Here is a 15,838-nt window from a genome sequence, read left to right as displayed (position 1 = left end):
TTATTTTTTAAAAGATAAATGATAAAGGTGGATTTTGATATGAAGGCTCTACAATAATATAATAAGGTATTTGTCAACTAATATAGCTAGCACCGTGATAATTGTGTATGATACATACTACTATTTAGATATTAGAAAAATATATCAGATAATAATATGAATGGCCAATACTTTATTAACGGATATGATTCATCATATCTGATGAACATGAGGTGGATGATAGAAAAACGGGCTAACAGTGTCTCATGTAAGATGGTAAAAGAATGAAATTATGTTAAAATAAAATGACTTCATAAATGATGATGGACGATTAAACATAAAAACGAACAAAAAAATATAAGAATAAAAGTAGGAGAATAATAAAAATAATAATAATAATAATAATAATAATAAACAATCAACTATCAATGATGATGGAGGAAGAAAAAAGATTGAAGGGATGGTCAAAAGAATTGATAATCCAATTTTTTTTTTGGGGAGAGAGAAAAGATTTTTAAAATTAAAATAAAAAATAATGTTATTATAAATCGCCTCTACATGAGAAAAGGAGGATTCATTAGTAGGAGGTAATGAATGACCAATCACTAATAATATATATACAAAAAGTAAGTATGTGAGAGAAACAAACACACGATGTAGGAAACCTCCCAAAAATGTTAAATTGAATTGTCAACTTCTTTGAGAGAGTGAACAAATAAATAAAAAGAGAAAAGTTGTCTGTTAAAATCATGCACATTCAAAATTGTTCCCCTAGGGAAATAAACCCGTCGAATTTTATTCCGTATAAAGAGAACTTTGAAAAAAAAAATAATATTAAAAAATTCTCATTTATATGATGGATAACGTTTTCAACATATATAATTATGCCTGAAATCGTACAATAGTCTTTCATGACAAGTAAATATAATATTTCAATCCCAAGGTGGATGATCATCTTCACTAGTTCGAGGCGGTTCAGGCTTCCATCCTGGTTTCTCATCCCAGTACATATCATAGTATACGTGGCCAAGGTCACGATTCTCCAAGCAGCACCACTTTCCAACGTATCTCTTCACGCGACTTCTAAATTTTGCTTCCCTTGCCTAAATCAACTCATCACATTATCATCTAAAACAAAATAGTGATATAGAGAAATAATTTTTAGCCACCGATAAAACAAAGGGTATGATAATGCTTACCTCATCACTGAACCCTTTGAAGGCATTCGCCATGGATGAAAAGTGCAAGACTTTTATATTTTTGTACTGGGAGAATACTTGCATGTACTATAAGACAAATTGGCAAACTATTTAGTAAAGCTTCTGAACTCTTCTAGAGTACATACATCAGTAAAAGCTTCAAGTATCTACCTATTTCATGGAAAAAAAAAACAAAATAATCAGATTCATATGTCATGACTCTCTGATTAACTAACTATAAGACAAAAAAGTAACAAAGTCCGTTAAAACACAAATATATGTTTCAAGAGCTTGCAGGGAGAAGCCGGATCTTTGCTCTGTTTTCTTGCATTATATCAAGAGGCCTTAGAAGAACACAGAGAATATGGACAACAAGATAAAGTCTTAAGGTTTAAGGTTCCAAGACTAGAATACTTAGTGGTCTGCTTTGTGACTGAACTTTCCTTAGTTGATACCATTAGAAAATGTGCTCTCACCAAATGAACAGACAATCTCATCCTACCACCATTATTATGATCTTAAACCCTTAAATAATAAAAATTTAATCATTAGATGTACGTACCATCTGCTCAGTGCTATTTCTAGGAAATTGGATGAAACCACGGCTAGTTGTTTCATTGGATATATTGCATCCTTTGGAATGCGCATCACAAAGTTGAACATTAAGTAATGATTCCTTCACCTGAATCCATAATAAAAAAAGTTATTTGAATTGAAAGATATGTATGAGCAGCTAAGTATTGCAAATTGATACAACAATATCTTTACATGTTTGGACATTGATGGATTCTGCAGGAATGAGTACTCCCTGAAATGAATTTGTGGGCCAAATTCTTCTTCAGAAAGGCCACGGACCATGGTATGAATCTGCAAAGGTGAATCAACTCTAATCATTGAAAATGTGGCAGCAGGCATAACAATTATAACATGCAAAAACAGTTCACATGCAATGGAAGAAGAAAAAAACAAGCAGTGAGAGGCTGTCAATATAATCAAGCATATACTTCCATTCATACTGCAAAAGACTGTCCTTTTAAAGTAATTAATTAATAATGACAACAAAGACTAAAAAAACTGTATTCCCAATAATTATAGATGGGATTGCTAATGGATCTCCTCTTTGTTGCTACGCTCGGTATCAAGATTTTCAATACTGGTCCAATACAAGTTTCAACATTTGATCAGCCCACTATGGTACTGGTATATTGAGCAGTATATTCTTTGTTACCAAATGCAAAGAAGAAACTATCCAAGCGCAAAAGCAACGTAAAAATGGATAAAGCATAGAGATTAGAGAATACCTATTTTATCGAATCTAAAGAAGATAAAACCACACTCTACAATCAAAGAACGAACAGAAATTGGTATCAGAATCTATTGGTTGAAGGAGAATGGATGAAATATTTCGGGAAAATATAGTACACAATCAATAAGTTGAGCTTGTGCAATAAGCTTAATTTGAACCCTTGAGTTAAAAATGATATGACAAACTTCAAAATCATGGTAAATGTAATGTTATAAGATAATTTCCACATGGAATAAGAGACCTACCTGCAAAATTATAGCAATTTAAAGAGATTTAGTCAACATATGTTTTCTTAGAAGTTAATTGTAGCAAAGCAAAATATTTTTTCAATAATTACAATTTCCAATAAATTGGTTATCCTTTTAAGTCAAACGAAACTAAGGAGACAATAATGCATATTAGTATTTAAGTTTCAATGCTAAGGATCAGTTCTGTTTTGGATTAACGTCAAGAAAATAATTTTTAATTACCGGAATTATGGAGTATGATATTTAGTAGAACAACTACCTCTACCCCTTCTGTAACAGGAAAGCTCATCATGAATCAACTCTCAGCAAGCCCACAGTATATAACAAATGAGAATGTAAAAGAAGATGCACTTGAAATAACGAGTGTATGTTAAAATTTAAATTTAAGAACAATATGCCCTTACTTCCAATCAAGTCTACTCTTGCCTGTCTACTTGCTTTCTAGTATTCCAACAAAAGCTGTGCACAAGGCTTCCGCTAATGCAGGATTTGAAAAGAGTTAATGTATGCAACCTAATCCCTAGAGCTAAAGAGGTATTTTCTTATAACTTGAACATGGTCTTCCATATCAATCTTATTTCTGTACCCAGACTCACACTTATTCCAACTTGCCCCTCTCTAATCTAAGTTATATTTAAACTAATACAAGCCACATTAAACAATATTACCACTATCATATTCTGACCTTAATTAATTATTATTTATTTTCTCTCTCAACACCATCCTTCTACTGTGCGAGCACTCATTTCAATATCCACTTATAGAAAACATGAATTAAGGAGACTAAAGCTCTTATTTATCGTACTTGTTGATGATTGTCAAACATACTTGAGCTTCTCATCTAATTTTGCCAAGGTCATATTTGGTTTCATGAATGCATATTGTTTCAACTCTCAAAAGTAAGAAAAATGACAACCAACGAAAGAACCATGTTTGATAGTCTGACTTAATTTTTAAAAATTTTTAGTATAAAATTTTAACTTGCTTGAGTGATTCATCAAATAGTCAAGATAGGACAATTCTTGTTCTCCCTAAAATCAAACTAAAGTTTGTTCATCAATTGCCGGATCAGATGAATACCCATTCATTTATTGAAAAAAAGTTCTCTGATTTTTCAGAATAGGGAATTGTTTAAACTATCTCAGTGATTGGTCAATCAATTTTCTGCATGGATCCAAATATCACAGCATATCCTTACAAAGTGTACCATATCAGGCCAACTGCTTAATTTTGCAAAATGTGTAGTACCTTATTTTGTTGACCAACACTTCAGCTCATACTACTGTACCAAGTGGATAATGACACAAGGCAGGTGTCCAACTTTTAGTTCCTTGGCTGTTAGAGCACTTGGATGTTGCATATCTTCCATCCCACCTCATCTCTTCATCTGCCCATCCTACTTCATCTGTTGAGAGTTAAAATTCCCCATTCCTCTTGCATCATCTTTTTTTCTCATGTACTTATATCAAGGAATTTAATTTTCAATGGATCTATCTGAACTGACCATTATTTATCATGACATTTGTACTTAATCTTTTACCGTAAATTCCAAACAGTATTGATCAGTCTGTGCTTGAACCGGGATGCTGAACACCCAAAAGAGGGTGGTGTCCTCTGTTTATTTTCTTATTTAAGTGGCTGTTTTTTCTTTAAACACCATTGCCTGATGCATTATGGCTCACAACTCATGAGTGTCTCTTTACTGTTTGTCGCTCAACTGCCCTGCCACCCGCCTCATATTTGATGTCTCCTCCTCTTCCATGGACTTCCTCTTCCTTCTTCCTTCTTTTGTCTTATTTTCCGTAGTATGGTTCGTCTTACCAGTCCATACCGGTGTGTCGATCGGTCGTCGGTATAGTATGTATTGATATATCGACACATGGTATGGTGGAACATATTGATAGATCGGTATGTATCGTCTATACCAGTCTTCTATCGGACCGGTATGTACTGCTCATACTGGCAATACGCAATGGTACAATGAACCTTGTTTCTTACCACTTCCTCCTCCCCCTCCTTCCCCACCTTCCCCAATAGAATGGCATTCCGTGTGTCTCCATATGTTGGAACAGATCAGACTTGTACCAATCTGTCCATAGAATAGCATGGCCCAATACCCAAAATTGAAAACCTTCTTTAAGATCATTGGAATTCCAAGATAAAACTGTGCATGGCAAGTGGCAAAACGGAACACTACGAAAATTAAGTTTACAGTATTAAAGGCTTAAAGCATATAGCCATAAACTTCAAAAACTGCCTAAAAGGAAAGAGTCTATTCACCCAAACCATAGTGATTCATTAGCAGGTAAAATCTGATTCCATACATCATGAATGAGCAAGAAGATCCCACATTGTTCCGAGTATTTTAATAACCATATCAATGCATAAATGGAGAATGTGCAGGTACAAATAATTCAAGTAAGCCAGGAGCAACATGATAAAATAATTCAGACCACCTAAAAAATCATCTTAAAATTGAAGATGCAAGAAAATTAACTTTGGTCTATTTGTAAGGACAAAACTCATGCTAAGATCTTTTCTCATAGTTAAAGTCCTGGTCTAAGTACTATTTGAGGGCGAGTTTCGTACAATTATAAGGTTCATCCCAAATGACTTACCATTTTGCTGATCCTTCAGAATGTTGAACTCAATGGAAAAGAGCAAATAGAACCCATAATTTTATGATCCAAGTTAGCAAGTAAATGGCAAGGACAGATAATGAAGGATAATGCCCATCCATGGATAATGTGTTAGGAAACTAGCAAGAGAGTGCACAATCTACATACTAATCTAAAATTCTAATTACCTCAAACAGCTGGTCCATCGGGCATACAAAAGGTTGCTTGGTCATTGTCCCCTCCAAAATTCCAGGATGTGCAAACCACATTCTTTCAAACCTGCACCATAATCGAGGCATTACCTAAACATAGACAAGGAATATGAGTCAGAATTATTGCAACCACAGCAGTCAAGCACATTGAATAATAATTTCACAACAATGTCCCGTAAACTGTTAATGTGTCAATTCTCTGTGTTTTATGTTCCTAAAGTGTAACAAGCCTCATATCGTATACTGCAGAAGACTAAGCTCATTGTTCTGATGAGAACAAAGTTGATTTTCCATCATTATTCTATGCTGGAATCAGGATCTCAAAAATTAGACACAAAGTTCAAGTATTTAATACTCCATGAATTTCCAGGAAGCAACTCACGTTAACATTACAATTCTTGAGCAACAACTAATGAATAATAAACTCCATAAAAATAAGGATTTTGAGAAGTAAATGGTTCTCAGCTCAATGGCCATTTGGAATTTGATTAGATGATAAATTAATTGCACAATTTAATGAAATGTTTATCAGCATCTGCATGGACAAAAAGTTTTGCCAACATGTGCATCCATTGTTTTCAAAAGAGCACAATTTGTGAAAAGAGAAGGGATCTTTGAAAGATCCTATCTTCTGAAGCTATTTATTTCAAAAATCACCATACCAGAATATCAAGGAAAAAGATCCCTTTAAAGTTTAAACTATGCATATAAGATATATTTTATAAAATCTCAGCTGGTCAAGTTTAATTTTTTAATTGGTGAAGCCTCACTCACCAGTGTTCGGTTCAACAGAGAAGCAACAGCAAGTGCAGTCCTTATCTGCCTCAACTGAAACATGCAAATAAGAATGTCACTTGACCAGTTAATTACTTGGACATCTCTCCAAATCTCAATAAGAAATGCCAACATTTTGTAACATTATCTTACCTGGTAATTAACCAATGAGAAGTGTGATTGTAAGGTATGTGGCCCATCCAGCAACAAACTCTTAGGAATACCAGGTTTGAATGATAAGAAACCTCCTGCAAAGACGCAAACCGAGTCAGAAGGATAACAAGCATGACAACATAACATAGTTTTTGGAAGAATTAAACATAAGAGTCCAGTGGGCGAGCAAGTAAGCCTGATGAGATAGACACTAGACTCTGGGATGTGTGGGGTGTCCTGAATTTTCTATCATCATTTCGTTGATTGTGATGCTCTAGTTCTTGCTCCAGACCTCAATTAAATACAGTCATACCAAAGATTAGGTATTACAGAACTTTCCAAAATGAACACTGTCCATATATATGAATCCCATAGATTTCTGGCATATTCGTGGTAGGTACAGCCATACAGCGATATATTTTTAGCATTTTACATCTAATTATTGTGTTTACATGTTAGAATTTCTTTCTCACCTTTTCGTTGTATGTATTCTTTATATACTACTTTCAATTTTTATTCGATATATGTTTCGATTTGATATTTTTATTGTATTCTATACTAACATCACTTTATTGTTATCAATATTGATTATACTAGGCTCACTTATATGTGAGAAAGAACCCTAAATTAAGTTTTTTTTTATTTTTTATTGATTTTTTAGTACTTTTCTAGTATCATGGTACATGTCGACAGAACATGTATTGATAGGCTGATACAGACAAGAGTCAAACTAGTCCAGGCATTGTATGCTGGTACAAACCAAACCAATTCAAATCGAGACTTGGACTGGTAGGGTCCGATACATAGTATTGTATTCCTTGCATACTCCATATGTAAGTTTTTTAATAGATAATTTCTCAAAAATTAAAGCGCTCAACACAGCCTAGCATCTCAAAAATCACATAGCACTAGTCCTGGTTTTCAGTATTTGGGGAAATATTTCACTTATTACCTATCAATATTACAACTCACTTTTGAATTGTGCAGCAAAAGTCAAGTACCAAAAAAAAAAGTTGTCAACCAGCGAAGACATTTAGCTTAGTATGAAAAAGATGAATTTTACCAAATGAGATGAGAAGAAAGAATACCTGGTGTATCATAATATGCAGGTTGGTCATAGAAAAGCATAGCCTCACGTAACCTATGGCGCTTTGCATTAGCATCTACAAACTGGAAGGTAGCATGCACAGCATATGGTTCCAGTTTGAGCTGCTGGGGCATTGACTGCTAGTTCATTTAAAAGAATTGTTGCATGGTCATTCACATTTATTTGGTTTAAAGAGAGAGAATACCATACAACAAACTATACAATAACCACAATTGGATGAGCAACAATAAACTAATAACTCCAAGATCAACAACAAAACCGTAAGTCCCAACTATTTGGGGTCGACTACATGAATCTTTTACCGCTACTGAGATATGTAAAAAGTCATATATTTAATTAAGTTCATAGTACTTCAATCTTTATTCATAGTTTCTGTTAAAGTCATTTTAGGTCTTCCTCTACCCCTTCTCATACCACTAACATTAATTATTTAATTTATTTTGACGATCATATCCAGAGGTCTTCTAAGCATATGCTCATACCATCTTAAACGATTTTCTCTCATTTTATCCTTTATCGAGACGGTACCTAGTTGTTCACGAATAAGAGTATATTTTTTTCTATATTTCCTAATAACTCCACACATCCATCTCAACATTCTCATCTCGGCAACACAAACTTGTTGTATATGTTGTTTTAAAACTGCCCAATACTCAATCTATAAAGCATTGTTGATCACACAACTGTCTTATAATTTTTTTTCTTTTAATCTCAGAGGTATCCAATAATCACATATTTAGCCATCATATTTTTATTCTATGAATAATATCTCCATTAATCTCTTCATCAAATTGAATAATTGATCCAAGATACCTAAAACTTATACTTAAACAGAATTCCAGTCCATCAAATTTAACTATATTTTCTTGTCTATCACTAAAATTATATTTTAAATATTAAGTTTTAGTTCTACTTAATCTAAAACCTTTAATTTCTAAAGCTTGCTTCTATAGCTCAAGTTTATAATTAATTTCACTTTGACTCTTATCAACTAAGACAATATCATAAGCAAATAATATACATCAAGAATATTTATCATGTAAATGACTAGTCAGTTCATCCATTATCAATATGAGATGATAAAGACTTATTGCGGATCCTTGATGTAATTCTATGCTAATAGGAAACTCAATAGACACTCTCCCTATAGTTCTAACACTAGTAACTATATTATCATATGTAACTTTAATAACATCAATATAATTAGTCGATATATATTTCTTTTGAAAAACCCAACATAATAAATCTTTAGGAATTCTATAATAGGCTTTCTCTAAGTAAATAAAAATTATATGCAAATATTTCTTTTCTCCCTAGGTTTTTTCATTAATTATATTAATAAATAAACAGCTTATAAGGTTGATCTTCTAGGTATAAAATCAAATTGATTTTCAGAGATATTTGTTTCAAACCTTATCCTACTTTCGATAAATTTTTCCCAAAGTTTCGTAATATGACTCATGATTTTAATTATTTTATAATTTAAATAAATTTATATGTCACCCTTATTTTTGTAAATTAATACTAAAAAAAATTCTTTCTCCATTTATCAAGATAACAGTTCCAAGAACAATCAGAAGAAAAAGAATTATTGCTTAGGATTCATATTGTATGATTAAAAACATAAAATAACATACGGCATACTATACCATAACCAACAATCAAAAGGAACTACCTGGACAAAGTATGTGTGCCCACTGCAAAATATACTTGCTGGCAAAATACCCAGCTTAAGGGTCCCATTGTAAGCATAAAAAAGTCCGCTTTCTCCTTCAAGTGATGGTCCTAAATCTTGGCGGACAAGATCATTAAAGGCAGCCTGGTCCCATTTCTTGTCATCACCTAAAAGTATATCTTTCCACTCCTTAGCTAGTCTTTTCGCAGAATCAGTGGGACGCCAATGAAACATCCCAATATTGTAGGCATCATAGACTACACACAATAGAAGGGGAAAATATTAGTTAATGATCCTAGAACTATCAAAGTCAAATTTTGATTAAAGAAAACTTTAAAGAACTTTAAGAAAGGGTCAAGGAAAGAAAAGAAAGTGCAGATGCTCTCTATTAGCCTTACTATGTTTTGGCTTCCACTTTGCATGGCACCAAGACAAGTGCCATTTCACTACATGTGTCAGCCATGTGGACATATGCAAACTTAAACACCAAGTTTTCTACAGTCTAGTTTATAGGCTCCTTCACAGAACCTGACAACAGCAACATTGTTGGATATCTTTGAATAACCTTTATCACTAACAATTAATAAAGTAACTAAGATGATATATTTGATAATACTAACAAAGACTCACTTGACTGTGAAATGAGTCATAAACAGAATGTCAGTTTTATTACTTTTGCCCAATTATAAAGGACCTACCAAGTAATTTATTGAGATCATTTTTGCTACAGGAAATAAGAATTTAAATTTTTTTTGTACATAATAAGGTCCAACATTTTAGATACTAATACAAGTAATGGTATCTATACCAGAATCTTATTATACCAGTACAACTTGGCATATTAAAAAAAACATTCAAGAATGTTTAACATATCTGTACCAGCTAGTGTGGTTATTACTTATTACTAAGATTTATTGACATTAGTAGAAAATACCATTCTGCCAGACTTCCAAACTGTCATCAGTTGTTGTTGGTCTAAGCTGATCGCTTGATGTTAATATATCTGCTTCAGGAAAACGAGCAAAATATGGAAGTGGGTTCTGCTCGAAGCAAAAAACACATACTAAATCATTTACAACATGAAACGAGAAAAAACAGTAAAGAATGCTTTGAGGGAACTATCCAATTCAATAGATATAATTCAAGGACCGGTTGGGCCATGCAAATCAACAAAAGAAATTTGCTTATATTCCTGTTAAGTCCCAGGAAAGATTTAATTCTACTAAAGCTTGATAAACATTGAGAGAATTACATTCTTATTCTAACTGTATTACAGACAAGAACAAGAATTGAGCAAAAGATATAGATTGGCCTTTGGAAAGCCAGTTTTCCTGATATTGACATGTAATTCCATTTGAAATCATCTTGCATCCTCTAGAGGAATCCAACATTCCAAACTAGAAATGGTGCATTGCACTAATTATTTTTAATCCAAAACTACAATTTGCATTACTAAGGACACCTATTAAAGTGTTTATTTGGAGGAGACCTACCATCCTACAAGAAGCTTTTGTGACGTAGACAAGGTGCACATTCCATGGTATTTTCTACGTTCATATGTTTATTCATATCCTTACTCCGTCACTTCTTTTCACTCGGTTGAAGATTAAAAGGCACGACATCCTATTGTTTTTGCTATATCAAAATTGGTCTAAACACTCTTGGTTATCTTAAAAGGAATTGTACATATACATGGTAATTTGAAGCTTCTATCAAACATATTCCATATCACATTTCAAGTTATTTCTAACTTTATCAATTTTAATTATGTTAATATCATAAAATAGTCAGAATTGGCCTGGATGACGCTAATTTCTTGTAGCATGGTGAAGATTTCAAGTTTCCAAAATTAACTACCATAAATTTGGAAATGGAAAACATATTTATATATGAAAATGGTCTGTAATATAGAAAAGATAAGTATAGATTAAACATGCAGGACTTATATATGGTCTGAACCCCAGAACACATATACAGTCTCCAAGGTATAAAACTTCACATGTGCAGGAACATTTGCTTATATTAGGTTGCACAAGGTTATAATGGTGAAACTATTATCAGGTGCACTAGGTGCTACATACAAGAAGGTAAAAGAGAACATCTATTAGTTCATCTGACAAAGAGAGACATCAAAATCTAAATTTTAGCATAAGCAGAATAAGTAAAACATGAACTATTGATGAGATCCAAGAAAGGTTATATTGTTGTGACATTCTACACCTATGGACTATCAGATCAAAAATAACAGAATTGAAACTGGTGTATACCTTTAACCAAACAGTATCTGTATCACACAATATGAACTCGTAGCCAAAAGGTAGGAAAGCATTTATCAACAATGCTTTGTCCCTTCCCAGTTTGTGAAATTTGGACGATCCCCAGCCAATATCTTCTGCTATCATTTTGCTGCCCATGTCAAAAACAGGAATGCCTTTCCAATACAAAGCCTCCAATAATTTGGTATCCATAGCACCTATATCCGAAAAGACAACTCAGATAAGTGTTATGTGAACTTTTTGTACATATGAATCTAAGGTTGCTTATGAGGTGCCTGACTTACCAACAAGAATGTTAAAAAGATTAAGATCTGTTAGGTGTTTGACCCAATTCAAAATAAAGTCCAGGAATGCATGGTTCCCAAATGTCACAAAGATGAAATTATCTTTCGCACGGTGCTTCACCATCTCCTTGGTTAGCTGAAATAACTTCAGATCAGGCATTTTACTGTCAACAGGCACATCCCATACGGCTCTTGTGAACATGTCTAAAGGCTCTCTTTGCAGCTTTAGTGTTCTAGTTACTGTCAAAAAAAAAAAAAATTCTTAGGTTTCCTCAGATTGCTACCGAAATCCAAAAAAGCAAAAGAATTCAAAATTAGTATGTTAAGACAAATCTAATAAGAGCCTAACATATAATTACAGCATAGCTCCTCTTCAGCCTTTCTTTTGACAACAAAACAGCTTCAATAGAATGGTGACAATCAAAGTAGAGGTAGCAGAAATTATTAATTTTATACTAATTTAATCAAGTGCTTGCCATTGTAAATTAACAACATATATTTATCCAAGTGAAGCTTTATTGATCATAATAGCATCTGAGCCCCATTGAATAAGCAAAAAATGCCAACTGTAGAGTATTCACTCTTTAGAGTGATGCTTAGCAACAACAGGGACATTTCAGGGGACGTGATTTCTTATTGAGTACGTATTCAATAAAGCCACTGAAGATCCATTCATGGGTTCGCAGAAACCTATGCTTGTATTTCAACAGCATTTGTTACAGAAAAGGTAGAAGTAACTAAACGACCGTTTCCTAACATATTACATGCCCTACAAACTTTCATCTTCGGTTGGAACTACACTTGAAACCAGTGGTGAAGGTAAAGTTTTTGTGATTTTTTATGCCTTTACTAGGCCATATATTTATTTTCTTCTCTGCCAATTCAGCATGTTGAAGAGACCCTTTAGTAACATTCCAAAGCCGTCATATCGCGAAACTTAGACCGAGAGACGAACAAATTGGTGTTCAAAGCATGATATGAAGAGGGACAAAACAGATCTGCGCGCCTCGGAATCGAGGAGCAATGAACCGGAAAAAGAAGAAAAGCTATGAGCAGAAGAGGTTGACCCTGAGCAGAACCAAGACTATCCTAATATTGCGGAACAAAGATACATACAAAAAGACAGCATCGAAACAACAAGAATGTTCTAATTGAAGAAGAGAAGAAAAAGAAGAAGAATTTGACTGGTTACCCTTCGGCGACGGAGAAGGAAGTGGAGGAGATGTCGAGGGAGGAGAAGACGACGAGAAGAACGATGTTCCGACAAGGTGTATGGATTTTCCGTTTCCTCCGTCGCCAGTGCCGGCAGTGGGTGACGAAGTGTAGACCGAGGAGAGAATGAGAAGAGTAGAGAAGATGATGCCAGCAACAGCCGCAGCATAGACAGCCAAAAGCACGGTTTTCCCCTCCGCGAGCGGATTGCACGTCGCCGTTCGAAGAGGAAGAATGCGTGAAGGTAGGTAGATCAGACGGCTTAATTTCTCATCTGGTAGCCTCCTTTTCTTACTCGTACAATCCCCCGCCCGACTCTCTCGTCTCTCGGCGACGGCATCCATCATGCCTTGTCCTCCGTTGTCGAACAACACGGTGGGATAACGATATGCGTTTCGCCTTTACACTGTTATTGTCTGCAACGGCACTAAACGCTCGACGCTCGTTTCGCTTCGTCGGAAGCCCTCACAAAATCGAACACCGATGGCGATACCACAAATTATAGGCGACTATTAAGCAAACACGACGATATCAGCAGCTTAAATCGAATGTTGCATTACAAATTTGATAGGAGCGGGAGCGGCAAATCTTGAGGAGATTGGGGCCCCCCTAAAATGACTCTGGTTCAACTCACCTGCATCATAGTTACCAAATTGGACCAAAGTGTGAATCTTACTTAATTCACTGGGACTGTTCTTGAAATAATTTTACTTTCTATACATACATGTTTTTATTTATATAATAAAAAGTATAGATTATTTGAAAATATTTTATTGATATAAAATTAATTTGTGGGCATGACATGCAGGCAACTGTCGATACGTCATTGATAGTCGAATAATACGTAATTGCTTTCACTTAGGGTTGTTCCAATCGATTTGAACCAAATCATCAAGGATCGAATCAAACTAGATCATTTTTTGAAGCTACCTAACTAAACTGATTCAAAATCGGTTAATCGTGTTTGATTAACTGATTAATTAGTTTATAATTTTAAATAATTTAATATATATTTCAAATAGAATTTTGATTTGGGTCTTTTAGCCAATTTAATTAATTGGTTTGAATCAAATAAGGACATAGAATAATAAACTTAGTTAGATTGACATCTTTTAAATAAAAATCATGTCAATTCAGAATCGGTTAACTAAACCAAATAAAGATGCCCATGAATCAACCGAACCGATTTGATTTGATATTTTTTTTGAATCCGGAATAAGTTAAGCATTAGAAAAAAAATTTACCAGATATTCCCCAATGTAATTATGTAAGATTTCAACCTATCATCCAAACTATCAACATGTCAACCCTGTGTTGAATTTGGAAGTGACCTCAATTGACTTTGAATCAGACAACCAAATTTATTATGATAATAATAATTTTTTTTTTTAACTCAAGACTCTTCAATAATATAACAAAGTTTTTATCGATTAATATAGTTAGCACTGCCAATCTTTGATAATTATGTATGATACATCATCATTATTAGACTAATATATATATATATATATATATATATATAACACATATCAGATAATATTATGAATAATCAATACTTTATAAATAGAAAGCTGACATGGGGCTCCGATGAACATGAGTTGGATAATGGAAAAACGGGCTAACAGTGTCTCATGTAAGATGGTAAAAGAATGAAACAATGCTAAAATAAAATGACTTCTTAAATGATAAATAAAAATAAAAAATAATATATATATATATATATATATATATATATATATATATATATATATATATATATATATATATATATATATATATATATGAATGATAGTGGGAGAATAAAATATAAAGTGGGAGGGAGAAAAAAGATTGAAGGAATGGTTAAAAGAAATGATGATCCTTTTTTTTTTAATTTTGAGAGGGAGGGAAGATTTTGATAAATTTGTTTAGTCCAAAAAATATTTCTTATATCTTGTCTTTTCCTCATCAAAATATAAGATACATGAGATATTTATAGAAAAATCAAATCCTATTTATAAAAAAAAAATCTTAATAATTCCTTTTAATACTTAGACACTAACTTCAGAAATATTAAAATACTTATTAATCAGAACAATCTCTCATATTTTATCCACTTTTATATCTCTCGAAAAGGAATTATTTTTTTATTAATGCTCGTTCCAACTTATTTTCATTGATTTTTTTACCATTAAATATTTTGGACTCTGATACCATTTTGTCGGGGAGGAAGATAAGACTTTTAATATCAAAATAAAAATATACAAAGACCAATAATAAAAAAATATATAGAAAATTTGATATAAGAATAACATGATTTGATAAATCCTTATCTACATTCACACGATTTTCAAAATCTTGAGTTATCCCTATAAATTTTTTTATACACTCGAAAACATTAAATGTATTTTTTACTTTACAAAAACTTAAAGATATATGAGATATTAAAAAAAATGAATCTTAATTATCAATATTTTTCTTTACGATAATTTTTTTTTATTGAGATTCATTATCCCATTGAAAACTAGTTATAACAATCTAAAAATATTTATCAATCCCATCCAATTATTTTAAAAAAATTAAAATATTTTAAAAATAAAAGAAAGAGCAATAAATGCAAAGATCCAATGGGATGGATCGTTGACATTTTGGTATGTTGGTACTGTTGTTCTTATAAGGAGCGATTTAAACCTTTTATCTAATTCATTTGATCCTCGCACGTTACTCTAAGACGGTTAGGTTTCAACTCGTTCGTGATCTTAGTTAGGCACAAATAGCATTCAATTGCAAGTGTTCGATTAGTCTTTCTATTTTT

At 32.9% G+C, this 15,838-nt stretch overlaps 1 protein-coding gene across 1 annotated transcript; it reads right to left on the bottom strand.

Moving 5' to 3' along the window:
• Positions 1-911: 911 nt before the first annotated feature.
• LOC135652332 (arabinosyltransferase XEG113-like) lies at positions 912-12,066 on the bottom strand. The gene is made up of 12 exons (XM_065173174.1): positions 11,833-12,066; positions 11,540-11,745; positions 10,207-10,312; positions 9,273-9,529; positions 7,578-7,713; positions 6,490-6,584; positions 6,337-6,390; positions 5,539-5,652; positions 1,947-2,045; positions 1,741-1,860; positions 1,179-1,265; positions 912-1,082 (listed from the first exon to the last, which is right to left on the bottom strand). The coding sequence occupies exons 1-12, from the start codon at positions 12,032-12,034 to the stop codon at positions 912-914; spliced, it is 1,647 nt and encodes a 548-aa protein (XP_065029246.1). The 5' UTR covers positions 12,035-12,066.
• Between the last annotated feature and the right edge of the window lie 3,772 nt (positions 12,067-15,838).

The sequence above is a fragment of the Musa acuminata genome, chromosome BXJ3-11 (assembly GCF_036884655.1).
Source record: "Musa acuminata AAA Group cultivar baxijiao chromosome BXJ3-11, Cavendish_Baxijiao_AAA, whole genome shotgun sequence".
In the NCBI taxonomy this organism is placed as follows: Eukaryota; Viridiplantae; Streptophyta; class Magnoliopsida; order Zingiberales; family Musaceae; genus Musa; species Musa acuminata.
The sequence above is the reverse complement of the archived record's forward strand: the minus strand, read 5'-3'. Positions and strand labels throughout refer to the sequence as shown.